Here is a 26,961-nt window from a genome sequence, read left to right on the forward strand (position 1 = left end):
AGGAAGACTCAGCTGACTCTGAGGCTTGCCTGGTCGCAGGGGGTGGATCATCCATCCCAGTTGATTTACATTCCTCAGGACTTCACTCAAGACGTTCTCTGGTGGGCAGATTCTCAGAATCTATTGCAGGGGGTTCCCTTCTGAGACCCATTGCCCCGGGCCACCATCATGACGGACTCCTCCCTGCTGGAATGGGGGCAATGCTGGTAGGTTTCCAAGCATACGACCGGTGGACTGGGGTGGACCGTTCCCTTCACATACATTATTTGGAACTGAAAACCATCCTTCTGGTGTTGAAGGATTTTAAGCCATCAATCGGGACAACATACGGAACATAGGTGGATCTTTTTGCCTCCAGCCTAAACAGCCACTGTCCTGCATCCCATTCCCATGGAGTACCATAGGACTCCATGGGAATGGGATCCTAAAGCACAAGCACCATTAGTAACAGTGCCAGTGCTTCAGGGAAAAGCATGCCGGTAGGGGCCTGAACTCCCGGCAGATTAGGCCGGCAAACTCAGGTGCTATCGGCACTGTAATTTTCAGACTGCCAAGCTTATAATGAGGCCCAAGGCCTTGTTTTAAAATGTCTCCATGGCTTAGGGCTGAGCTATCTTGTCTCTAAGATCTTCCGTTACCATACAATCTGCTCACTTCGATATGTGGGTCAAAATCTAATATTTCCTCCTCAGAGGCATACGTAAGGGAGGGCCTGAGCGGGCAAGGCCCACCCAAAATCTATAAATGCCCACTCAGCAGCTCTGTGTGGCCATTTAAAGATGTTAATGTCACTGCTAAGGGCCCAACTACATTAGCTTCAGGCCCCACTTGTTAGGCACTCCTGGCTACGCTGCGCTCCTCCTCACTTTTCTCATCATGGAGGCAGGTGTTTCTCCATATTTGGCCTTCCGAACTCTGGAAAATTAACTCATTGCTGGTGTTCAAGAAGAGGCTTCAGACTTACCATTTTCAATAATTTCCTATTGGCTACTGTTCATCATATTGTTGACATCTGCGGTTAGATACAGGCTCTGCCCGGTTCCCCAGAGGATTTGCGCAATACAAATAACACAATACAACACAAATCTGAGGATTTTCCCATGGAGTCCTACGGGCTCCAAAAAGGAGGACTCACACTGCCATGCAGCTACTTGGAATTGCGCTGTTAATTCACAGGCACAAGTGGCGGTAACGGTAATGGAATTTAGCAGGAATTCAAACGGAATTACTGCAAAACTCGTGATGAGGCCAATCTTGTTTTGGAAGAATCACACCTTGGAGATTAACGGTGCACACGTGATCTACACGGTAATATTTATTGTGTCAGACCAATCAAGGTATATTCATTCTGGTTCTATAGATATGTACACACTATTTGGTACGAACATTTATCAGCTTCAATCAGCTTGCGTTGAAAGGTATGACTTTGTACGCAATCTGGTAGGTTATATGCAGCCATCCGGGTCAGTATTGCTACTTTGATACACACTGCTAAATCCGTGTTTTGTGCAACCCTCTATTGAGGGGTCTACAACCACTGACTTTAATGTGGGGCAAATATACCCAACAAGAAAGGGAAGTCAAACATCTCTTTAAGGGACAGAGTGATAAGGCTTAACTTTCATGCAGGGGTAGTAGGCTGACACAAAGTTGCAATACATCTACACGTTTATCTCTAGAAAATTCACCATACTGATATACTGAAAAATATATACTTTTATTATGTTACAAATATATATCTCTGTGAGGTCAAACAAGTACTTAACTTGTAATACACAGTATTAAAGAATACCTTTGAATATTATAGGAACAGTAAATGTCTCAAAGGATTCTCTGCACCCCAATGCCTTCATGTGGGCCCACTATTTCAGATAGGCACCCGACATAGAATAATAAGGGTGGGATACAAGTGGACCAGCACCACCTATCAAAGCAGGTAAAATCTCCTAAGGGCCGGCACATTTAAGCAGAGTTTCCTAAAGACACATCCCACTCTTGTTGCATGCGCTAGGTCCTAGATCAGGTGGCCAGCACTCAACATATTTAGGCAAGGGATAGGCACAAAAGGGAACTAGAGATTTTGACCAGTGGGAAAAATAGTTATACGAGCCCTAAGGCCAACACTGACAATCCACACGAATTATGCCCCTCTAGGGCAAAGCACCTGAATAATACAAAGGCACATATGATAATTAATACCAGAGCTATTGGGGTGGAAAACAACATCTACGCACTGCACAATGCCCCAAAAATCAAGACACACTTTAGCCATACTTACCAGTACAATTCACTCGCAGGAAAAATAGTCACACAATTACCAAAATTAGATAGTCTAGAAAGCATTCACTTTGAATGGCGAGAACAGCAGAACTTTATACATATATCAAAAATCTCTGATCACTACTAAAAAATCCGGTTCCTGGCCTAGCACTCCCAGAGCCCTTTGTGGTTGCACAAAAAATGTCTAGGATTAGGTAAGTATCCCCAATGCCACATTAGGAGAGTTCCAGGGCAGGTAGAACATTCCACAGACCTTAATTGAACAAAGTCAATGGGCGAGCCATGTGTATGGAGATCAGTCTGCCACTGACTCCATACCTGTGAGGTAAGACAAATAACCCCAGGGAGGATCAGAAGGCCCCTCAATGACGAAATCCAGAGGTTGCATATAGAACCAGAAGAAAGAAAGTCCAGAAGAGCATAAATACCACTATGTAAGTCAATGGGCAACATGGTTCAGACTTTCATCTAAAGAATCTAAGCCCTGGACCAGAGGGACCCCTGACAGTGAATTATTTGAATAATCACCCACCCCAGGATCCAAAGGTAAGTAATTATAGTGACGGTTTAGGTGAAAACGGCTCCAGGAATGCAAAAACAACCCGGGTAAGTGCAGGCCCCTTTCCTACATGCAGTTTACAGGATGCAGTGTACAGGGGACAGAACCCTAAGCCAACAGGGACCCCCACGGCAGAAATGAAGAACAAATGGCTTTTCCACGATGACAACCTTCAAGCCAGGAGCTAAGAATCCATTGAGGAAGACTCTGGGAAGACAGAGAAACCCACAAAGATGGATCATGGTTGCTGGGGGCAATCAGGGATGTCCCATAGAGCAGATGGGGTGGGGTGTTGGTTTCCCAAAACTTCAAAAACAACAACAGCTTCGAGCACCAAAGCAGGAGACCCTGGAGGTAAACAGCAGGAAAATAACAGTAAACGGCCAAGAAAATGGTTCCAGGGTAGAATGCTCAACCCAGTGCATGGGAGAAGGCATCGGGAGAATTGAGGAAACCCAGACAGGAAAACCTCTCCGGTTGGTTAGAAGACCTGCTTCTTCCAAGGCCCAGTCTAAAGCAGCATGATCGTCGAAAAACTAAAAGAACGAGACTGGTGCAACACTCAGGATTTAGCTACAAGATACAAATCTACAAGACACCTGCCAGCCAATATTTAAAATCTCAACGAACCAGCAAGTTACCTGTCCAAATTTCCAAATAACAAATTGCGATCGACCTTCATGAGAGCCCGACTCAACATCTTAAAAACACACGAAATCCTAGCCATCAGAGATAAAACCAGGGCAAGTTCTTGTCGATTCTGTAACCAGACGAACGTAATTGAATCCCTGAGACATCTGATTCTTTAATGCAAGGGCCTCTCGTTAAACCAAAGGACGCGTATAGGCCACCTGTTTACATATTTCTGTAGTATGGATGAGGAACACTGGTGGACCTTTCTAATGAATGGTGCTAATCGGAAACTAGTCATGGCAGTTGGGAATTTCATTGAGAGCCTAGCTCTAGACCTTAAAAAATGAACTTGTCTCAAAGGTCTCTTCCCTCATTGGAACAAAAAAAGAAGGTAAAGAATGATCGAGATGGGATGTTAACTTCTTAAACGGTCAGACGTTAACAAACAAAAGAAAAAATATATAAATAAAAAATTCAATAAATCATCAACCAAAGTCCAAATGGCTGGATAAAGTGGACAAAATGGAAGCAAGCAAGTAAGACATAAGGAGAAAAAAAAGTGCAACTTATAAAACTGGTAAAATACAGTTAAAATCAGGTATACATTTTTTTTTGTTTTTTGTTTTGTTTTTAAGCAGCATGATAGAGAGGCAGGGACCTAGCAGAGCCTTCTGTACCACTGCAGAAGAAGCTGCCCAAAGACAATCCCACAAATCACTAGATGAGATTGGAAGCAAAGGGTTGAATCACCAACCATACTAGTTGGTTATTGGGACTGCCACTTAGCCTAGACAAACCCCACAGGACGTGAGAGGGAGAACCCAGGGACCTATACTGGTCTAAACCAATTACAACCAATATGGAGGCGTCCATGCGGGCTCACAAAGAGCCCAAGTGGTCAGAACAGCCATTTTGATCCTACCTCGTGGTTGCCCTGAACAAAGAAAGTCCTAAAGTACAAAACATCCATGAGCAGAATTTAAAAGAATACATTGGTACACCAACGGCTATCAAAAAGGTACATTGGGCTACCAATGCAGTGAAATTAATTGTACTACTAGTGAAACCAAAATTAAAGTACAGCTGCCACCAACCTGCTCTCTAAAACCAATTTAGGGTTATATTATCATAGGGAAGAAATGTGCTGGTATTGTGTGCCATAGGAAGGTAAAAAGGGTTGCAATGACAGCAGGACTTCAGGAGAAGTCACCAAAAACTAACCACCAAAAATAGGTCTGCGGTCCCAAAAAATAAAGGGAACCAAGCTAACCGTTGGGGGGCCCTAAACAGTATTTTTTTTTTACATTTATTTTGCATTTTTAAAGCGCTCACACAGCCCGCAGGCATCGAGGCGCTGTTACAAGAATTGTTTGTTTTGTTAGTTGCGTAATTGTTTTTTTTTGTCTTAGTTGCGTATTTATAACACGCTTAAATACCCAGATGTTTCTAAGCGCATATCGTGTCGTCTTGCTACCAAGGCAAACAACGTTGCCGCTGAGCTATCCTCCCGGGACAACAGTGGCATTAGAATCTGCAAAAATATGAATTCTCTGTTAACACACACATCTAGATAGTTGCTTTAAATGTGGCACTGTGAGATGAACCGACCACCAGAAAGTCATTTACTGTTGCATAGGGATGGAATCAGTCACCTACCACACATGAGTCGAGCAATGTTCTAACTTGCCTTTCGTTTTATCTTTCTTTCTTTGATTTTCACAGGCTTGATCCATACATATTTCTTTTTCTTTACAGATGAATTAAAAGAAGATGCGAATCCACGAAAAAAAAGCAGGAGCGTGTAAGTTGACTGTGTGAGTGAGTGTGCACCTCCGCTCCTCTTAAAAGGGAGTTATTTCTTTGCCCCAGTTATTGCTGTCCCATGCCATCGCCATCCGTAAGGCCTCGCCCTTTCCTTTGTTGGGTCTGGTCAGGTAGGAGCTCCTTCCACCTAATTTGTGGATTCCGAGGTGTAGGGGATCTCTTGCACACTGCCAGTCCAAAAATAGCACGCAGGCTAGTTAATGGGGCATCCCACCAGCTTTCGTGATCTTGTGATTACTTCCTCAGGCACAGATGGAATGAAGCATTCTAAAAAAAACATTACAAATGATTCCATCCTTTATCTGTGCATGACTGTGTTACTGCTTATGTAGTTTCATCAGATGTCAAATCACTCACATAACGAAAGCTCACAAATAAATTACTTTGTTAGCCTCAATAAGGTGTGATTTATTTTTGGGACCAACCGTTTTTTATATCACGCCTGTCCAAATTGGTACAAGGGAATTGAACTCTGTCTGTCTGTCTTTCTGTCTATCTATCTACATATTTGTATTAAAACGCTCCAGTCAAACTAAAGAAAGGCAAGTTGGCAGACTGTGAAAATGTGACTTTACATAGCTTCATCCAGTGCCAAGCATACTTGAACAGCAATGGTGGTGGGATGGAGCCTCGTAATTAAAGCAGCCCCTGTTTCTCCAAAGAGATTGAATGTCACCCTCATTCGAAGCTACACTGCCTTTGATGCTACATTGCCAAATATCACTGATCCACATGAAAGATATTGTGAAATGATCGTAAATTATATTTCCACTGGTGTGCTGTCACTACCTGCCCGTAAGAAGAACACTTAGGAGCTAATTTTGTATAGGGGCTTTTACACCTTCCATTCATGTCACGCCCCATTTTTGTCCATTTGCATGGTGGATAGGAGGTGCAGGCATGGTAGGCAACACTTACTCATTTGCACGGCGGATAGGAGGGGTGGGCATGGTAGGCAGCATTTGCACGGCAGATAGGAGGGGTGGGCATGGTAGGCAGCATTTACTCATTTGCACGGCAGAGTGCAAATGTGCAGGGCAAAAGGCGTACACCCATGCATGCCACCTTTTGCCCTGCACATTTGTACTCCACAGTGTCTACACGTAACAGTTCCCCGCCGCAAAATTACCTACTTAGATTTTTCAAGGAAAAATCAGCTGCAACGTCTGACTATACTTAGCATGTCTTGAACATCAACATTTTGAACAATCTGATTGATGATGTTAGAATTGCAATCTTGCATGATTTCAAGGGTCCAGAAAAAAGTCATTAAGTGAGCTTTATTTCCAGGCAAAATCTGGCCGAGTTGTACAGAAGATTTGTAAATAGGGTCATTAAAGAAAATTCAAAAGTTGCCATCAGAATTCAAGCACTGATGCCAAATTGATAATTGATGTTGCATCGAGGTTTGGTCTTACAAATATTCCAGAATCCATCTTACTGCATTTGGTATGAACAGTAGTTGATACTTGAAGTTTGTTCTGGATGGCATTGCTGTTATTGAAACACGTTGGTCCTCTCCCTCCCCCCCATTACATGCCTTACAGATTCCTGAGTGGAACTAACACATGCAGTAATTACTGTTACCATACATGCAGTATTTCTGGAAGTCTGTATGTATTATTTTCTATTTTTTAAAATCAGAGAGCATCCTCATTTACAGGATGGACATGGATTGTATATAGGAGCAGTCCATACTGCTACTGTATCAATAAACTAAAAACAGAAGAGGGTAAATCCTGACCCTTTTGTGTGTTTCATAGGATTACCTCTTAGGTGGAGGTAAAAACTGGAAGTGTTTTATGAGTTATTTCAACATATCATATTGTATATTTTACAACTAGCACCAAACACGCTGTTAGGCAAGATTGTGTGCAGTACCATTTGGGAGACTACAGCAACCTTGACCTCCTGGCAATAGGCACCCAACCTTTGGTATAAGTCTTCACTACACAGGTTTGTCGTGTGGCTGAGCAGTCAGGCTTATCTCAAGAGGGGTCAATGTGAGCAGTAGGGTTGTAACACAGAGTTTCACAGTGACAATTATTCAAATAAACACTTACACTCAAGGTTTCTTGATTAAATAATTATTAATTTATTTAACAGTCAGTTATATAAGCCTTCTTCAGAAGGGAGCAAAACATGTAACAATTATAATACACTTCAAAACACACACTGTTTCTCTAAGGCACACAGACACTTCCTACACCCTCAGGTGACTTAAATAGCTAGGACACTGTGGACATTGATTTATCACTGGTACATTTGGAGCAATACTGAGTTTGGAGTGCAAACGATAAAATAGAGGAATAAACAAAGGTTAACAAAATTCATAAACTGGCAAGTACTTTTTAAAACCTTCCAATGCAAAGTAAATTAACCCTTTCCTGGAGGAAAGGCAAAATCACAAAGTCAGAGGTAAGAAGAGTCTCTCAGGGAGCCAGGACAGCCAATGTTAGTTGAGCAAAGTCTAGGGGAGCTGAAGATCTTCTTTGCAGGTAAGTAAAATGTCTTGCACAATGTTTTTAGAAAAGTTTGTAGAAATGAGATTCACTTGAAGGGCCACAAGCTGGAAGGCTTGTGGGGGGCAAAGCTGCAAGCAACTCTGCAATGGCAATCAGGACAAATCTCAACTGAGAGCAACTAAAGCTACACAATAAGAAGTAATTCCTATTAGGTTTACAGTACCTTTGGTTAGAAGAAATGGTTCCAGCTGGCTTCTGTTCCTGTGTGGCTCTGCACATCCTGCTGTTCTTGGGCCTCAGTCGTGGGGACAAGAAGGGAGGACTTCTGGGGACTCCTGTAACACAATGGGAAGGTCGGCGGCAGCAAAGGTCAAATTTCAATTCAGCGGCACTTCGCGGTTTCAGCTCCTCGTGTCTACAGCAAATAGCAACACAGCGGTTTTCCGATACCACTTCAGACTTTCCTGTGGTCAACCGCCAGCTGGCCAATCACCGTTGGGTGCATTCCTGTAACCAAGGGATTAGGCACAGGGAGTTTCGGGCACCTGCCTAACTTCCTGCTTCACTTGTGAATCCCAAAATGAACAAAGGGACCAAACCTGGTTTGGCATGCAGAGTAAATCTCAAGTAGGACCTTTCCAATAAGAAATGGTGAAAAAACAAGACCGGGCTATTTAGACAAAATGCGCACCCATGGGTGCCTTACTGCAGCTGCGAACGCAGCCCCTGGTAAAAACACACAATGGTAGTAAAAAGTAAACCACTGCCACCAGCCATTAATTGTAGAAAGGGTAACATAAAAATGTTACATGAGAAATTAGGCAAAGAGGATTAAGTAACCCCTCCAGCACCCTATGGTAAAATAGTGTGTGCTGGGTCTAGAAAGTTTACAAAATGTAAGTAAAGTCATTTTCACTTCACTGCTCTTGGGAACAGTAGTTTCACCAAGAGAAGGTATTTAAACCTTTGGCAAATCTAAGAGACTTCCCTGTGCCACTGCACTCAAGGTGCTGCGTGTCACAATGTAAAGATGATGCCTATGGAGTTTGTCAGACTCCAAAAGTCAAAAGAAACAGAGTCCAAATCACAGACAAATACATGAGAGAGTGGGGAAAAAAAGTCTCACTCTCTCCAGGTTAGAAATTAAAAGTCCTAAAGTTCAGCAAAAGAGCTGGGGTCTCTAAAGTAGAAGGGAATTAGCACATTTCTGAGAATTCTCCCTAACACACGCAATGACCCCCTAATCTTGAGGTCTCCAAACTGGGGGCTGCACCCCATGGGACGGATGTGCTGTAGCATGTCAGGGTGTGTGTGAGTCCACCAAGCATTTCCTCTCCTTTTACTGGTGCACACACAATTAGAGAAAATGACACAACAACAAAGTTGTGTCCATTTAAAATTCCCCCTGTCGTACATGCTCATTGTGATAAGGGCCCAGCGGAGGACAGGGTATGGCACTAAACCTGGAAATAAAAACAGCCTGGAAAAAAAAGTTGCCCTCCATTTTCATTGTGCTTCCAGGCTTTTCTTATGCTTTGGATGATACTCAGCTGCCCTTTCAGGTAACACTGTGCACCACCAGGAATCACCTCAAACACAGATATGTGGCAGTGCTCCAGTCTTGCTGCCCCTCGCGCCCTCCAGCTCTATGGAAAGATTGTTCAGCCGCTGCGCTCCTCCAACCTGCAAACTGTATCCTCTTTGCAGGGAACGTAGGATGGAAGCCAAACAGGTGAAGGGGACGAGCGTGCACCCTTTATTTATATTTGCTCTTTCATTGGGCACGGGGTGGCAGGGAATGTTTATGCAGCAGGCTGCATTATGGAGAAGCGGAGGAGTTGGTAGGGGGGGCTAAGAGGGCTATAGCCCCTGGTCTTTTGGTTGTAGCCCCGGATAGAATCTCAGGAGCTACTTCCAAAAGTCTAGCTAGCCCCCAGTCCCGACAGTTCCGACATTAGCGTAGCCCCGGGTCTTCTCCAGAACTAGCAACACCCCTGTGGAGAAGGGAAGCCACCTTTGCTGGACTGATTTCTTAGCAGGCTGTCATTTGTGTGGGGAGAAGGGGTGCAGGAGTGTGTGTGCACACGTGATTTTTGTCTGTACAGGCTTTGTGTATTTCTGTGTGTAACTGATAGTTTCGTGCTTGTGTGTGTAATTGTGCCTGCTCAAAGTCTCTGCATGTGACTGTGTTGCATGCAGAGCAGGCTTTAGGCCGAGGAGATCTGTGCGGTCGCCCAGGGTACCATATTAGCCCTTCTCCATGCCAGCAAGGATTCCCCAGCTGGCATGGTGGGTGAAGATGCCCTATTGAAAGGAAATGCGACCGCTCTCATGCTGGCGCTGGTTGCTCAAGCACGGAGCGTGGCCCTTTTCATTACAATAGGACGCTGATGCTAAGAAAGCATGGGTCAGCCTTTGAAAATCTGCCCCATACTGCTTTACCATCGGCACCCTATTGAAGTGATTAACTCTCTGCTCCAGCAATGGAGGGGGGAGTTGTTGAGGTGCAGGGTTGGAAGCTGTCCTTGGTACTAGGTGCACTGTAGAAGCTATGACATTATGAATGGTGTAAGATGGACAGAAGATGGTGGGGCCAATCGCCTGCATCCTGTATGGAGCAGGCTATATGTGTATAGGGTCGCGCCAACCCGCTACCTGAACTTGAAGCCTATGTGATGTATGTCACTTATGACACTGTGTATCTTTAAAACCCATTGCCTGTGCTGTTTTTGTCGGAGCACCCCTCCCCCCAAACACGGCCTGTGATATTATGAAGCTGTGTAGTGGCCTGCAGGGGAAGGCAGTCCCAAACATGGCCTGTCCTATTTTGAATCTGGGGAGTGGGCTGCAAGGAAGTGATCTACCAAACGAGGGCTGCAATATGTGTAAACTGTGTAGTGGGCTATAGGGGTAGGCACCCTCCAAACAAGCCCTGTGCTATTTTGAAGCTGTGGCGTGGACTTGAGGGGCATGCATGCCCAAACAGGGGTTACAATATTTGACGCTTGTGACTGGGCGGAAGAGGCAGGCATCATTATATAACAGAGCGCAATACGAGTTGGGAACTTAGTAACATTTAGACTTCATGCATTCAGGGGTGGTCTCGACCCCAACATATTTTTCTAAGTGGGGTGGTGGGATCAAAATGTTTGAAGGTCACTGACCTAAGTACATTTTTGCATCTGTTTGATTGTGTTGTGCAAGAAAATGAGGGTTCCGTGATGCAGCACCATTACAAGCAGTATTAATAAGAGATGTGTTTCATCACAGGCTAAACACATGAGAACCATTTCACTTTTTTTTACTAACAATCACATGAATTAAACTTTTTTTAAACATTTTGTTCTCTGAACACTTTTATGTTTCCAGAAATACCAATCCGGCAGGATTTCAGATTGTGAGGTCCTATACCGGTAAGTATTCTTCTATTAAAAATAAAACGTGTTTTGTTTTAATATGAAAGCGCACATTTTCCTTTCCCCATTGTATAAGTGAGATGCGTATAGTACCCATAACAATTGAAAGTTGTGCTTTGTTCTCTAATAATTGAAGTATCATGAAAGTGCAGCTTGTAGCCCAGTTGCCCAGGAGCTCAGTGAGCTAATACATCGAACGCTCATCCTTTTTGGGTAGGTGAATGGAGAGCCATGGATTTGGAAGATAGTGGGCCTCATTACGACCCTGGTGGTATGGGGTCAACGGCGCCGTAAAAGGTGCCAGCGCCGTTTACCCCGTACCACCTCATTACGAGGTCCCCTAGCGGGACCCAGGAAGTAATGCCTGGCCAAACCAAGCATGCTTACCGGGTCCCGCGAGGGGAAGAGGGAGCAAACAACGGGCCAACTTGTAATGGCCCGTTGTTTGCTCCCTCTCCCATTCCCATTCAGCCCTATGGGGGCTGAAATGGGAATGGGGGAGGACCGGGTCCTTGGAGGGAGGAATTACCGGGCCTTCCGAACTCGAACTGGCCCGGTAATTCCTCATTCTGTGAACCCGGACCCGGATGCAATTTCGGCAGCAGCCATGCTGCCAATAGTGGCATGGTTACCGCCGAGGTCGTAATGAGGACCAGTAACACTTGTTAGTTACAACGCCACAACACTATGGGACAACCCCATACCCTTGCAGGTGAATGCTGAGGCAAGAGTAGTCCATGCGAGCATCCAATTCAAAGGACACTTCTTACTGCGCCCACTGACGCCTCCTCCCACCTTGCATACTCAGACCAAGCCGTGCTGGTGTGTTGATGACACATTGTTACTAGCTTACACTCTGGTTTACCACTAATGATGTGACCAACTTTGCATACTTGTGCAATATCCTGAAAAACAGACAAAAGATATCTCAAGCTAAGTTTAATGAAAGAGTGCACACATTTCTCCAATATTAATACAGCTGTTGCCTCCTAAATGAAAAAAATATGTTTAAAAACATTCTATAAGTAATGTGTTGGTGGGCACGATGGTGTTAATTCCTAAAACTCATAGAGGCTGATTCACAATGAAGTTAAAAATAGAAACTCTGATTTACTCTTGGAGAGAGACTTATCGATTCCAAAAGAAGTTGCAAGGAGTAGCTCTGACTTAGTCATAGACTTACTCCTGCAAATGGAAGAGTAAGTTAAGAGCATCTCGGAGTTACTCATATTAATTTGTGAATGTAGCCCTCTGCGGTTCATACTATGATGTAATGTAAGGTAAATGTTCTTGTACAGCGCTTGTCTGCCATTATTGGTGACCTCGCTGCGCTTGGCTCTAAGAGAAAAAGTGGGTACGGCTCATAAGTAGGAATTGGGGTACAAAGTATGTATTTGAAAGAGAGAGAGAGAGGGGTGACATTGGGAGCTAGAGAAATTAGACCTGTCTGTATATGGCACGGATAGTTGTGCAAGGTTGCCGGTCGTTTTTGCCTTGTAAGGCCTACTCCCGCATTCACCCGACCGTTACACACACACACGCACGCACGCACGCACGCACACACACACACACACACACACACACACACACACACCCCACCCCCCTCTTTAGCCCGATCGCAGACTCCAACATAACGGCTAGACAGAACCAAAGCACTGTAGTGTATGAGATATTGGGCTCCTCTCTGTGGATAACATACTCGTAAATCTCTTCAGCAAACCGATATAAAGCAGATTGGAACTCGGGAACATGGCACCTGTCAACCCCACAGGGTTCACAACTGCCTCTCCCACTGTTCCACTAATGTACCCCAACACCCTTTTCTCTTACAGAGCTGAGCACAGCAAGGATACCAATAGTGGCAGACAGGCGCTATACAAGAGCACTTACATTACATGAAATCTCCTGCATTCACGTTCCATTATTCTCAAGTGATACCCTGTGCTAGAGGCGGACCGGGCAAGTGATACCCTGTGCTAGAGGCGGAGCGGGCAAGTGATACCCTGTGCTAGAGGCGAAGCGGGCAAGTGATACCCTGTGCTAGAGGCAGAGCGGGCAAGTGATACCCTGTGCTAGAGGCGGAGCGGGCAAGTGATACCCTGTGCTAGAGGCGGAGCGGGCACGACATTTGCAAGTGTTTGCTACATGCTCAACACTTACCTATGCACCGGGAGGGCTCATGGGTGCTGGTTGCACATCACTCTCCAGCTCCCCGTTTCATTGGTAAAAGAAATAGAAATAATCATGCTTTGCACAAGCATTTACATTTTGGGCACAAGAATCAAGGTCTGAAAATGCGCATCAGGTTAGACTTGGTGCATAGGAAACTGCTACATGGACAGGTCCATCCTAACGTTTTCACATGGAACCTCAAACATGTTACTCAGAAAACGGAAATGAAAGTAGCGTGCTGGAAACCTCGCACCACCTGGGTGAAGTTTTGCCTTTTTCTTATCACGTGAGCTCACACATGTGGTGCATCCTTATAAATGGTTGGGAGTCTGACTCTACGGGATGGGGCGTCATATTTTGACAGAATGAGATTAAATGAAATGTTCTGATTATTTCTTATCATAATCATGAAGCCAATGTTCGCATTTACGTGAAACGCTGTGGCTTCTTGAGTCAGGTCTATTATCAGCTACCCCCAACAAGTCGCTCAAAGTTTAGGGTACCAACTTCCCACCGTTTTTATACTCCAGAACAGGAGACTTACATTGCTAATAAGCATGATCATGATTAATCGTGGCAACACTCATATTTATTGTACGTTTAGTGGTCATTTATATCACATCAACATACAAAGCAGCTCACTTGATTTACATGACTGACCTGGTATTGTGCAGGCCTAATGCCATCAACCTGTAAAGTTCTCACCCCATCTCTCTGGTAATATGTGTTAATCATGAATTAACCAATAATTAGTTAGGACTTATACCATGACACAAGAAGTGTGTATTAGCCACCATAACCAGCTAGGTGCAGCAAGCATCATAGTAGCTGTGTGTGTACTGTGGAGCACTCATTGCAACAAGCATCGTAGTAGCTGTGTGTGTACTCTGGAGCACTCATTGCAGCAAGCATCGTAGTAGCTGTTGTAGGTGCCTTTCCCCGGCTTACTACGTGTGAGAGAAAATAAAATAACCACCCCTGTCGGGGAAGGAGGCACTGAGACCCGGCTGCAAGAGTTCAAAGGATGGTTTATTTCTCCAGCTAGGAAATAACCCAAAAAAACCCTACCAACATTTACATCATGCTCGTAAATAAATCAATTAAAGTAACTCCAACAAAAAGTGCTAAATGGACCCGATTGGCCAGGCGGTGTGGTGCTGTAGGTGTGGGTGGCATCTCTTCCTTCTGGTTGGCTGAGTGGCTGACGAGATGATAGACATCAAATATCTTGTGCTCAACGCAGGTCAGGGTCCGGTCACTGGTCACTACCTAAGCTAATATGTTGCATTCGAAAAACATTAAATAACAAATTATCTAAAACATTTTATGCTACTTTTCATATTTCTACACAAGTTACACATAATAATTATTGTCAGTACAATTGAGTCATTTGTGGCTTTAATTAGAGGCCTTGACCTTATTGTGCATGTAAATAGAATCAAGATGTTTTTCACATATCTCCTAAACTTCAAACCTATTAGTATGAGAAAAAATACATATATTGTAGTAAAATGCTTAAGGTTAGTAGTGGGTGTGTTGGGTGGGTTTTGCAGCACAGGCGAGGGTCTGGCACTTGAAAGAAATACCTTACAGGGAGTGCAGGCTCAAGATGGCAATACATTGTTCTAAATGGGGGTGGGTGGCTTGCACGTTTATGGGGGCGAACAAGCAGAAAGTGCTTAACTCATCCTGGTTTACATGCTGGTTCTCATGCTAGCAGTGATCTCAGAGGAAGAAAACTGCATCGTATTGGTTGTTGCAACTTTCTCCGGCTTCTGCGTGAGAATGGGAGCGCAGAGCTTTCCTTCGCAGGGCGAGTGCAAGGGTGGGGGCCAGCTAGCTGGCTGCGCGCCTTGTGTGTGTGTCTCTGTCCTTGGCTGCTGCGGTGGAAGGGGAGCTGACAATAGTTTGTATGCTGGGGGCTCTGTGATTGTCTCATCGGGCGCTGTCGATGATTCAGCAGATTGCCCTGCTGCCGATATGTCAGCCGATTGGCCTGCTGTGGAACTGTCAGCCGAAGGCCTTGCTGTAAACTGATCTGTGGTGTGATCAGGGGTGTGACCCATGTCAGCTTGGTGATATGCTGTGACCAGATGGGGATGCACGTTTCTTTTGCCCACTCGTATGTTTCGTCTGGCAGCCCTCGAAGCCCCTCAGCTTTGCATTTAATCGTGTCATCATGCCACTTGTCTTCTGCATACCTTGTCCCTTTTATGATGAAAAATGGCTCTTGGAGGCAGATTACTCCTTGTCGTCTTCTGGTGCATGTTTGTTCATTTTCCAATTTTTCCATGGCGACTGTGTGTGCCTGAAATGTTTTTTTTATTCTACACAGCATCAGATGAATCAAACATTGGGCCTCAGACAAGGGTACTTTCTGTGGAACTAACATTTTTGGGGTTCCAGTTGCATGAGGAATAAGTGAGCACACGTAGCAACTTTCATTACTTGCTTGCTTTGCTGTGGCGCTCATGTCTGAATACCATTTTATTTGATTGGTCAGGGTGTCGGGGGTCCTCTATTTCATCTAACCCCAGATTGTGATAAATATCATATATGTTTTTTCCCGCCCCCCTTTTTCTCATCCTTCTTTTGTTTTTTAATTGGGTACCAACTTGTTGATATTGCAGCGGGAATATTCTGGCCCATGCATTATCAATGTTCATGGTGACATTTGTGTATTCAGTAGTGGTTTCTGGTGCCGTGTGTGCGTGCATGCTTGTATTTCTGGAGTTAGTCAACCAATAGTAATCGTCATTTACATTCCATCCAAGCTCTATTTCCTTGGCCATAGTATTACTCAACAATGGAATAGCAGTTTTGTTCACGTGTAATTGTACATAAGGTGGTGTTGCATTTATGCTATTTGATTCAATATTATAAGTGTCCTTCAAAATGGTTGTTACTCCAGTCCATATTAGTTTAGACCCTGGTTTTGTCATATTAGCCCCGCTCCCCCCTTTGTTAATTTCATTTGCCACAAATAAAACAACATTATACCAAATAAAATAAAACATCATTATTGCAAATAGTATGGCAGCATATTTTATAACGCATTCCACATTACTTAATCTACTGGCCCTAGTGGCATCCCTATTTCTATCTAACATTTCAGCCTGCTTAGCCGTTTCATCGCATTGGCTCATGTTGAACCTATGAGGGCGAGACAAATTCGTTAAGTCATCATGAAAAGAAATATATTTGCAATTGTTCATTCTTTTTCATCTTTTTGCTCAATTAGGCATTTAACAATTTCTTTCAATTTATCATGAAAACAATGAAGAAAAATGGAAAACATAACATGATTCATATGAAATTTAAAAAGGAAAAAGAAAAAAGAGAGAGAGAGAAAGACAGAATATATCTAAAAAAAAACATTTTGCTTTTTCACTATTCTTTCCCTGTCTTAGTCGCAGTTTTCATCGTTTCAGACTGTGTTAGCGATGCCATCGACACAGTCTGTTTCATTTTGGGGGAGTGCGACACTGTGCGCCCTTCTCACGTCCGATAGGTGCACCCAGTATTTCAGTCCCTTCACTTTAACTGCGGTTGGGGTGCTGTACACCACTGTGTATGGACCATGAAATCTTGGTGAATTCCACCTTCTTACAAAACTTCTAACATAGATGTGTTCCCCTGGCATTAAAGGCCCCTCCGGACTATCTGCTGCCGGCATGGAGGTGTCTGTTGCTACATCTTCAGTAAATGGCGGAGCAATTTGTTTTGCTATGCTGCGTACTGCGCGCGTTAGCTGTGCTAGGTATTCCTTAAACTCTTCCCCCAGCACTGTGGCAGCCCTGTGTGCATCAGACACCCTCCTAACAGGAGAGAGCGGCGTGTGCATTCTTCTCCCCGTCACGATTTCTTGCAGGCTTAAATGGTGATCCTTGCATGGTTGATTTCTAAGTTGGAACAGTGCTAGGGGCAGACAATATACCCAATTTTGTTTCAACGTGCTGCATAATTTTTATAAATTGCTTTTGAGCAGCCCGTTGATCCTTTCCACAAATCCATTGGCCATTGGATGATAAATCGAACATAGTTTATGTTTCACCCAAAGAAGGGAGGTTACTTTTTTGAAGAGATCATTCACAAAGTGTGTGCCGTTGTCTGAATGGATCACGTCACATATTCCCCACCGCAAGAATACTTCTCGCACAAGTAACTTGGCAACACATTTTGCATCAGGATGGGGAGAGGGGCCCGCTTCCACCCACCGTGAAAAAGGGCATACCACCACAATCATGTATCTCGCTCCATAACATCTTTCTCCCATATCGGCGTAGTCGATATGTAGTTCTTTGAATGGACCTGTAGGGCATGGCAAAGTGCCAGGCAGAGTTCGTAATGTCATTCCTGAATTGTAAGTTTGGCATGTAGTACATTCAATCACAAATTTAGACAAGTATTCGTGCAGATCGGGAAAAAACCAATCCTCCTGAATGTCTGAGGCGATGTGTTGTTTTGCAACGTGAGCTGGGAAATGCAGTTGTTGGAACGCTACTTCTAATAATTCTACAGGCATCACTACCTTGCCTGTCTTTTCCTGTCTCCAAATGAGATCTGTGGCTGTTTGTTTACATCCTCGTTTGCCCCACAACTCCTGTTCTTCCGATGGGGCCCTTCTTTGGAGTTGTATCAATTGTGCTATGGGCGTGTTACTGTATGCTTCTACTGGTGGTTCTGCTGTAGCTGTTTTTACAACGTACTCTGATGTTGGTGTCTTATTGAAGTACGAGGCTTCCTTCGCTGCTGTGTCGGCTGCTGCGTTCCCCAATGAGACAGCGTCTGTGTTATTGGTATGGGCTTTGCATTTAACCACTGCCACTACCGATGGCTCTGCTAAAGCTTCTATTAGTTCATTTAGCAATGTGGCATGTTGTACGGGGGACCCATCTGCTCTTCTAAACCCTCTCCTTCGCCAGTGTGTTAGTCCTGAGTGAACTGTGGGGGTGGCGTAAACTGAGTCTGACTATATTGTTAAGGCACAATCTTTGGCTGTGTGTAATGCGCTGATTAGTGCAGTCAGTTCGGCTGCTTGTGCAGAGTAATGTGAGGGGAGGCGCTTTTGACCAATCACTCGTATGTGTCTTCTTCCATGTGCACTACTGCCATCCCCACATGTTTCTCTCCTGTCTCTGAGTTTATGGATGCTGACCCGTCTATGAAATAGATTTCTCCTTCTGTAAGGGCATTTTCTCTTGCTTTGGGAATGTCATCGCCCTCTCCCTCATACGTGTTACAATCGTATTCCTGTAAATCCTCAGTTGTGCATGGCTCTGTAATGAATGTGGCTGGGTTCACTGTCTTGCATCTGACCACATGTACATTTGGACTGGATATTATTATTTCATAAGCAGATGCTCTCTGTGTTGTGAGTAGATTTTGATCTTTCCAAGATAGCAAATAATGAGTGTTCCGCATATAGCGTCACTGAACATCCCATTACGATCATGGCACTTTTCTCAATGGCGAAGGCCGCTGCAGCGAGGGCCTGTTCGCAAGCGGAATGTCCCTGCATTACTGGGTCTAATATTCCACTTTAGTACGCTAATGGTTTGTGGCCTAGCGATGTCTTTTGTGTCAATACTGCTGTCATCAATGTTCAATTGCTGTGTGAAAACAGGAAAAATTCCCTTTCATAATCTGGATTTGCAAGGACTGGGGCGTCTGCAATAAGGTCTTTTAATCGAGAGAATTGGGCAATTGTCTCAGGTGTCCATTTGATTGGGGCCCTGTTCTTCTGTGCTTCCTTCAGTGCTTGTAGCATTGGCCGTGTGTATGCTGCATAATCGAGTATCCATGCTCGGCAATAGTTACATATGGCAAGAAATTTCTGCATGTCCTTCACTGTTTTTGGTATGATAATGTGTTGAATGGCAGCAGCCCTGTCTGGTAGTATTCTTTTTCCATCTTTAGATATTTGCTGACCGAGATATACAACGTCTGCAAGGCAGTATTGTAACTTTCCTTTGTCCACCTTGTATCCCTTGGCAGCCAATACGTTAAGCAATGTTATCAAGTCTTCTCTACACTCTTCTTCTGTTTTGCTGCAGACAAGTAAATCATCTACGTACTATATAATGGTGCTCCCTACATCTATATTGCCGATGTCTTCTCGTAGTACTCTGTTAAAAATGCTTGGGCTCTCGCAATACCCCTGTGGGAGTCTGCGGTGTTCATATCTGCTGTTTCCTAATGTAAAAGCTGTGAGGTACTGCGACTCTGGTGCGAGTGGCACAGAGAAAAAGGCATTTTTCAGATCAATGACAGTGAAGCAAGTTGCCTCTTTTGGTATACTGCACAATATTGATGCCGTGTTAGGCAACTTTTTGGATGACATCATTGAGTGGGCGGAGGTCCTGCACCATTCTCCATGCCCCTCCTTTCGCTTTCTTAATCGGAAAAATCGCTGTGTTGCATGGGGAAGTTGATGGCACTAAGATACCTTGGCTTAGGAGTGCATTCACTGTTTCTGTAATACCTTCCTCTGCTTCTTTGGATATTGGGTATTGTTTCACTCTGGGTGGGGAGGGCACCTGGTTTCAGTTTTATCTTTATGGGAGTCACCTCATGCAACAATCCCACATCGTGTGGCCCTGTAGTCCAAATTTCAGGTGCTACCCTGGCCATGTCTTCCTCAAATATTGTCAGTGGGGCCTTTATGTTAGCCATGAGTGGGTTGTGTATTTCTCTATATTGGATCATAATGTCACATGGTATGCTTATTTCCATTATTATTTCTCCATCCCCCTCGTAATAGGTAAACAATTCTTCATCAGTTATATCTTTTAGCATTATGTTTGGCTCTATGCATAGCACACTTCTCCACTCGCATCCCTGCGCGTCAGGCCTATGACCACAATGCGTTTGTTGGAAACTTGAACTGCCTCAATGTCTATAGATATAATTGTGCCTGGCACTACATCTGTTGGTGTGATTGGGTGGAATATGAAGTCTGATGGTATTCTCCACTCTCTTTGTGTCATTTCAGGCACTACTCGGGCTAATACCTGTATTCCATAGACGAACATGTCCATGTCAATGGGGATCCCTCTTACTGCAACTTCCTTTGTAATCGTGCTTATTATCAGGAGTGCTCGTACGGGGCATACCCCTGGCGTCGAGCACACTATCCCTCTTTCAGTAAAGGCTATGGTCATATTTAACTTACTGAGCAAGTCTCGACCCATCAAATTGATTGGCGCATCTTCGTAATATAATAAGGGTGCGCGCACTGTTTTTCCCCCTACTGTTACATCAAGATCTTTTGTATAAGGAACTTTTAAAATAGCCCCAGAGAACCCCTGTGTCTCCAAATTTCTTCCCGAGAGCTGAAACCGCCCTTCTGTGAGACATGATTTTTCTGCTCCAGAGTCTACCATAAAGATAAACTACTTGTTTCCTATCTCTGCCGCCACTAGTGGTTCCTCATTTGCACTTTGTGTGGTGGCTAGGACTGGACACGCAAGTGCTCCCTGTGGGCTGTCCTAGTCTTGGTATCTTTGCTGGCCTGGCACTGAAAAAATGTTGTCACCTACGAACGTTACGCCACGGAATGGTGAAGGGGGACCGTTTGGGGCTGCTGCAAAAGGTCTATTATTTATGTTCCCTACTGAGTTTTGTCTTGCCACGGGCTGTGGTCTGTTTTGCTGTTGTCGCTGCTGTTGTTGCTGTTGTGGGGCTGGCTGTCTTTGTTGCATTTGGGGGTCATAGCAGTACTGATCTTGTTGTCCCCCTCTTCCCATTGGAGCTCCACAAGGGCTACCTGGGTGTGGGCAGCCCCACCCCTGTTCATTGTTCATGGGCTGCTGCTGTTGCTGCTGAAAATACCCTGATGGTCGCATTCTACAATCTCGTGAATAATGTCCCCATCTTCCACAATTCCAACATGACCCCTGTTGTCCTCCTCTTGGTCCTTGCCCACCATACCCTCTGTTTCCCATTCCTCCATATCCTCCCCTCTGCCCACGGTACCCACCTCTTCCTTGGGCAGGCCTGTTCTGCCACTGTGATCCTTGGCATGGCTGTTCCTCTCCGTTCCACTGTCCTTGGTCCTCTCCAACCCACTGCGCTGCTATCCCAATGGGTCTTCCTCCCGCGTTTTCCTCTCCTTCGTTTCCTCAGTCTGCGGTTACGCTGGCAGTAAGGGCGGCAACCTTCACTAATTTCGTCTGCACTAATTTTGCTTCGTCGGCCAACCTCTTTTGCGTGACCTCCTTTTCTGTCTCTTTGATCCTCCTCCAATGGTGTACAATTATGCTCTGAATTTCAGGCCACCCTTTGGCTTTGATCCCAGCTATTTTGTCCAAGGCCTTCTGCACCTCTTTCGGCAACCCCTTTTTAATGATAAAATAAAATAAAGCTGTTGATTGATTCCATGCCGTACCAGTTTCGCTTCTCCATAAATCTTGCACTCGCAAAATGAATTGCGCAGGGTCCTCGTTCTCCTCCATCGTGCACTGCATCACTGCATGTAAATCTGGAACGTCTGGAAATGCATGCCGCAATGCATCCCACACTTGTGCTGGCACATTATTGAATGGTGATCCATCGTGGCGATCACAGCTCATTGTTACTCCCGGGAGCCCTGCCCTTTCCCAGATTGTGTCTGCTTGGTCCCCGATTGCTGATACTAATAAGCTTTTCACATCACCTATAGCTAACGGCACGCCTGCCATGTTCTTCTCAAATACATGTATCCACTTACCTGCTCCTCCCGTCAGCGGGGGAGGAGTTTTAACAGGTTGTTTTTGTCCATTTGGGCCCATGGAATATAATTTGGCCTACCTGCTCCTTTATGTATCAGTGGCATTTGTAGTTTCTGTTTCTTTCCTGTTTTGCTCGTTCTCCCTTTTTTTGTTTTACTTACCACTATGTTTCCTGTCCTCCCTGTTCATTGTCTTAATCTACCTTGCCATAATGGTGGTGATAGTGTGTCTGGGTAACGGCAGTTTGGCAGTGGGGAAGCTTCTGCGGCAGCTACCTCTTCGTATTCATCTAAATCATCCCATACTTCTTCTATCTCTGACTCTAGCTCGTTATTATCCTCCCAGTTTTCCTTGGGTTCGCTTCCTTGTCTTTCACCCAGATCTCCACTTTGTTGACTCTCCGGTGTGTTTGGGCGTATAATTCTTACTGGCTTGTTATTCAATTGGAACAGGAACTGTCCTGACTGCCACTCTTGTTCTTGTCTTTGCTGTGATGACGTCCCTTGCGATGCTATAGATTGCCCTGATACCAAGGCTGCTGGGGTTGCATTGCTTACTGCCCCTATCGGGGGTGTGAGATCTGCCAGTGACAGCGGGGGTACCTCCCCTCCCCCTGGCAACATTTGCCCTTTGTCACATAGAGCTCTTAACCGCGTTATTTCCATGTGTGCGTGTGCTAGCTGGCGATTTAAATCACCTGTTAAACGTGCTATGTCCACAGGAGGCGCACTTGTGGGGCCGTACAGGCCTCTTTTGTCATATGGTGGAGGCTCTGGGGCTGTTGCCCCGCCCTGAGCAGTGGGGGTGGGTGGTATATACAGAGGTTCACTAAACCCTACTGCTGGCCTGGTCATTAAGGGATAGATTTTTGTTACTTCGTTCTCGGTTGTAGTTGTTGAGCACTCCCCTTTTGGTGTCCCGCTTACTTCAGGTATTTTCTGCTTTTTTATCATTCGGCTTGTACCTACCTCTGCCATTGGGGTAACTTCCTCGAACATTCGCCATAAATCTAATACTTCTCTCCGGTTCTGTAACTGTTTCCCTTTGTATCGTGCTAGCAAATGTGTTGATACTAGGTCCAACACTCTTTTGTCGAATGACCCTCCTTCTGGCCAAATTGGTATAACCCCATCTCCTTTTATCTCAGTGATCCACTGATCGTGATACTTCTGTATCCTGTCACTATATAGTGGAAGGTTCTGGCAAATATGTGCCAGTGGCGTTACTCCCCCCATGGCAATGCTTCTTTTCCTTTCTTGTGTTTTCTGGTACCCTTGAGTCCCTTCCGACCTCTCACTTGATATGTCAGTTACAATATGTGAAAAATATGTTCTTTATCAAAGCTTGAAATTATGTTATGTCACATTAGCTGTTCTTTCTGAGAGGTGTTACCTGGTCACCTCTCAATTTATTTCTTTGCCTATTATTCATCAATCAAAAAGGTTACTTGTACCGAAATACTTTAGCGTGTTCAGCAAGACATGTACACAAAGCAGACCGACAAACATATAATCATGCAACATACACATGCGCTGCCTGCGCGCTTTTCTTCTTTCCCTATTCCCGTTACTGTCCCTGATTTTTCTTCTTCCCTATTCTACCTACTATTTCGCATTCGCTCCCCACCTCTTTCACCTTTATTATGTCTCAAGATTTCTTACCTCCACGGAAAAAGAATATTCTAAAAACTACTCCGAGTCTACTCAATATACGAGACCCCTACTTTTTTTCTCTTTATCTCTATTCTGCACTTGGTCGGGACAAATGCTATGCGGCGCCGCCTCTACCCCGTACGGGCTAAGATACCACTTCTCTTCTTCTCGCTTCTTACAACACCTAATGGCCATATAAAGGATAGATCAGAAAAGCCTCACCATCACTCACACAGACCCTATTCTTAACTACCTTCCCTTTGTTTGCTAATTCCCTTCTTCCCGTATTTTCCCCTTACCTTCCTTTGGGGTCTTTGCAACAGGGACTCCACGTGTTCAGTCAGGTACTCCGAGGGTCGCCGCTCACGGCCGGACCTCGCTCAGGTCCGTCCCCCAACCAAGCCGTGGCCTGCCTTGGCGAGCAGCCTTTTCGACCGGGTATTCATCAACCAGGAACCCTTGACCCGATGGTTTTGCTGGGGGCGCCCTGGATCTCGCTGCCGGGTGGTGCAGGCCTCGAGGCACCTCTCTAAATCACGTCGCGGGGTCACCAAAAATGTAGGTGCCTTTCCCCGGCTTACTACGTGTGAGAGAAAATAAAATAACCACCCCTGTCGGGGAAGGAGGCACTGAGACCCGGCTGCAAGAGTTCAAAGGATGGTTTATTTCTCCAGCTAGGAAATAACCCAAAAAACCCCTACCAACATTTACATCATGCTCGTAAATATATCAATTAAAGTAACTCCAACAAAAAGTGCTAAATGGACCCGATTGGCCAGGCGGTGTGGTGCTGTAGGTGTGGGTGGCATCTCTTCCTTCTGGTTGGCTGAGTGGCTGACGAGATGACGGATGTCAAATATCTCGTGCTCCACGCAGGTCAGGGTCCGGTCACTGTGGTCACTACCTAAGCTAATATGTTGCATTCGAAAAACACTAAATAACAAATTATCTAAAACATTTTATGCTACTTTTCATATTTCTACACAAGTTACACATAATAATTATTGTCAGTACAATTGGGTAATTCGTGGCTTTAATTAGCTTGATTCTTTTTACATGCACAATAAGGTCAAGGCCTCTGTGTTTCACATATCTCCTAAACTTCAAACCTATTTGTATGAGAAAAAAAAACATATATTGTAGTAATATGCTTAAGGTTAGTAGTGGGTGTGTTGGGTGGGTTTTGCAGCACAGGCAAGGGTCTGGCACTTGAAAGAAATACCTTACAGGGAGCGCAGGGTCAAGATAGCAATAAATTGTTCTAAATGGGGGTGGGTGGCTTGCACTTTTATGGGGGCGAATGAGCAGAAAGTGCTTAGCTCATCCTGGTTCACATGCTGGTTCTCATGCTAGCAGTGATCTCAGAGGAAGAAAACTGCATCCTATTGGTTGTTGCAACTTTCTCCGGCTTCTGCGTGAGAATGGGAGCGCAGAGCTTTCCTTCGCAGGGGGAGTGCAAGGGTGGGGGCCAGCCAGCTGCCTGCGCGCCTTGTTTGTGTGTGTCTGTCATGCACCAGCCCTGGAAGTTCATGTATAGATGGAAATACCACTAACATGGTTCTGAGAGTTCCAGGTTGATGGTCTAGTTTTTATCCAACATGGCTGCCGGAACCTATAAACAACAATGCATTCTGGCGCTCAGCGCTTTGTATCAACTTTGTTACGTGCGCTGCCAGTTCTTTCCCTAAAGCGACTTGCCGTCCAGAGCCTCTTCTCTGTTTAACCTCTCCTACTCTCCTTTCTGTATGTATTTCACCTTTATCTCCTCACGTGGGTGTCTACAGGTTAAGGTAAGGTAACGGTTGGTTCTGTTTCGCTGTTCGTTCGTACGTAGCGCTAACCACCTTTGGTGTCAGCCGAGATAGACACTTAAATGGAAATAGCGGCAATCTCACTCAGCCTCTCTCTCTATATTTACTGCCTTCCTGAGTATCGGAAGTCGTTACATTTTTCTATTTCTTTCTCGCTACCTTCTATCTTTAATTCTTACCTGTTTCTTTCTTCCTCTGCCGGTGTTCCGGTTCCTTTCCGTTTTTTGTGAGAGCAGCTGGAGTCTGTTTTCTTCTATTCAGCCCCTCCTTAATTTAATCGGAGGACTCATTGGAGACTTTTCTGGTACCCTTCCCAAAGGACAATTGAAAGGTACTACCAAACACTCACCACATCTGAAGACGGACTGCTAACATCTCTCAGGGTTTTTTGCCTTTGGGCTTTTTCCCAGCACGAAGGGCATGCTCCTCGGGTTTCTCCAAGATCTGTAAAACATCCAGATCAAGGTGGCCACCGAGGGAGCGCGTCCTTACTTACGTCAGAAGAAAGAGAAGAGGCCAGTGGAAAGCATAAGAACCAGGAAGAAGACGGAAGCATTAAAGTTGGAGGAGATACAAGAAGAAACAGGTGAGGAGGAACTAGGGGAAGACGAGTCAAGTTTTGACAGTATACAACGCCCAATTACACCCATGGCATCTCCGGAACAGATTCAGGAGATGTGCAACGCCATACAAGGACTCAGAGTAGAGATGCAAACCCTGCATGCTGAGAACCTTCTGCTTCGTCAAGAGGCTGCGGCCAGAACCGAGAGTAGAGATGATTTACCACCTATGCCATTTTCGTATGGTAAATATTAAGGAAATCCTAAGACGATAAAGGAGTTCCTAGATGCCTGTGCGGTATATTTCTCCTTCAAGCCTCGAGCCTTCGAGTCTGGAAGGGCTCGGATAGGATTTATCATTTCTAACTTAGCTGGAAGTGCCCCCGCCTGGGCAACCCCCCTGGTCACTAACCAGGATCCTTTGGTTAATGATTATGCTGTGTTCATACAGGGGTTCAAGGACCGTTTTGAACGTCCAGAGGTCCAGTATACCAAATACGAAGCTTTCCTCGATGTTAAGCAGGGAAATCAGGACCTACAAGCTTACATTGCGCAATTCCAGAGTCTAGCAGTATCCGCTGGTTGGCCAGATACAGCGCAACAGACAATCTTCAGAAGGGGGTTGAACGAGGAAATGAAGGACGAACTGGCCCGGGTAGCTCGTCCCAACAGCTTTCGTGAGCTAGTTACCCTCTCCCTCCAGATCGAATTTCGTATTCAAGAGAGACGTTTGGAGAGAAGAAGAGGAAGAGGCTATGTACAACGGTACAGCCCCCTGCAAGGAAGAAGAGAACGCCCAACCCTAGAGGAACCGATGCAGATAGGATCTACCAGAGGACCCTTAACCAAGACTGAAAGAAAGAGAAGACAAGAACTGA

The 26,961-nt window shown here is 45.0% G+C and overlaps 1 protein-coding gene across 3 annotated transcripts in view; it reads left to right on the forward strand.

The window, feature by feature from the left end:
* The window catches only part of LAT2 (linker for activation of T cells family member 2), a 320,642-nt gene that overhangs the window by 147,308 nt on the left and 146,373 nt on the right, over positions 1 to 26,961 (forward strand). For all 3 annotated transcript variants that reach the window (XM_069614739.1, XM_069614737.1, XM_069614738.1), the window contains exons 3-4: positions 5,228 to 5,273; positions 11,131 to 11,174. In XM_069614739.1, the coding sequence (XP_069470840.1) occupies positions 5,228 to 5,273; positions 11,131 to 11,174 (90 nt within the window). The remainder of the gene's footprint in view (positions 1 to 5,227; positions 5,274 to 11,130; positions 11,175 to 26,961) is intronic.

Source organism: Ambystoma mexicanum, chromosome 9 (assembly GCF_040938575.1).
Source record: "Ambystoma mexicanum isolate Mex_15411 chromosome 9, UKY_AmexF1_1, whole genome shotgun sequence".
In the NCBI taxonomy this organism is placed as follows: Eukaryota; Metazoa; Chordata; class Amphibia; order Caudata; family Ambystomatidae; genus Ambystoma; species Ambystoma mexicanum.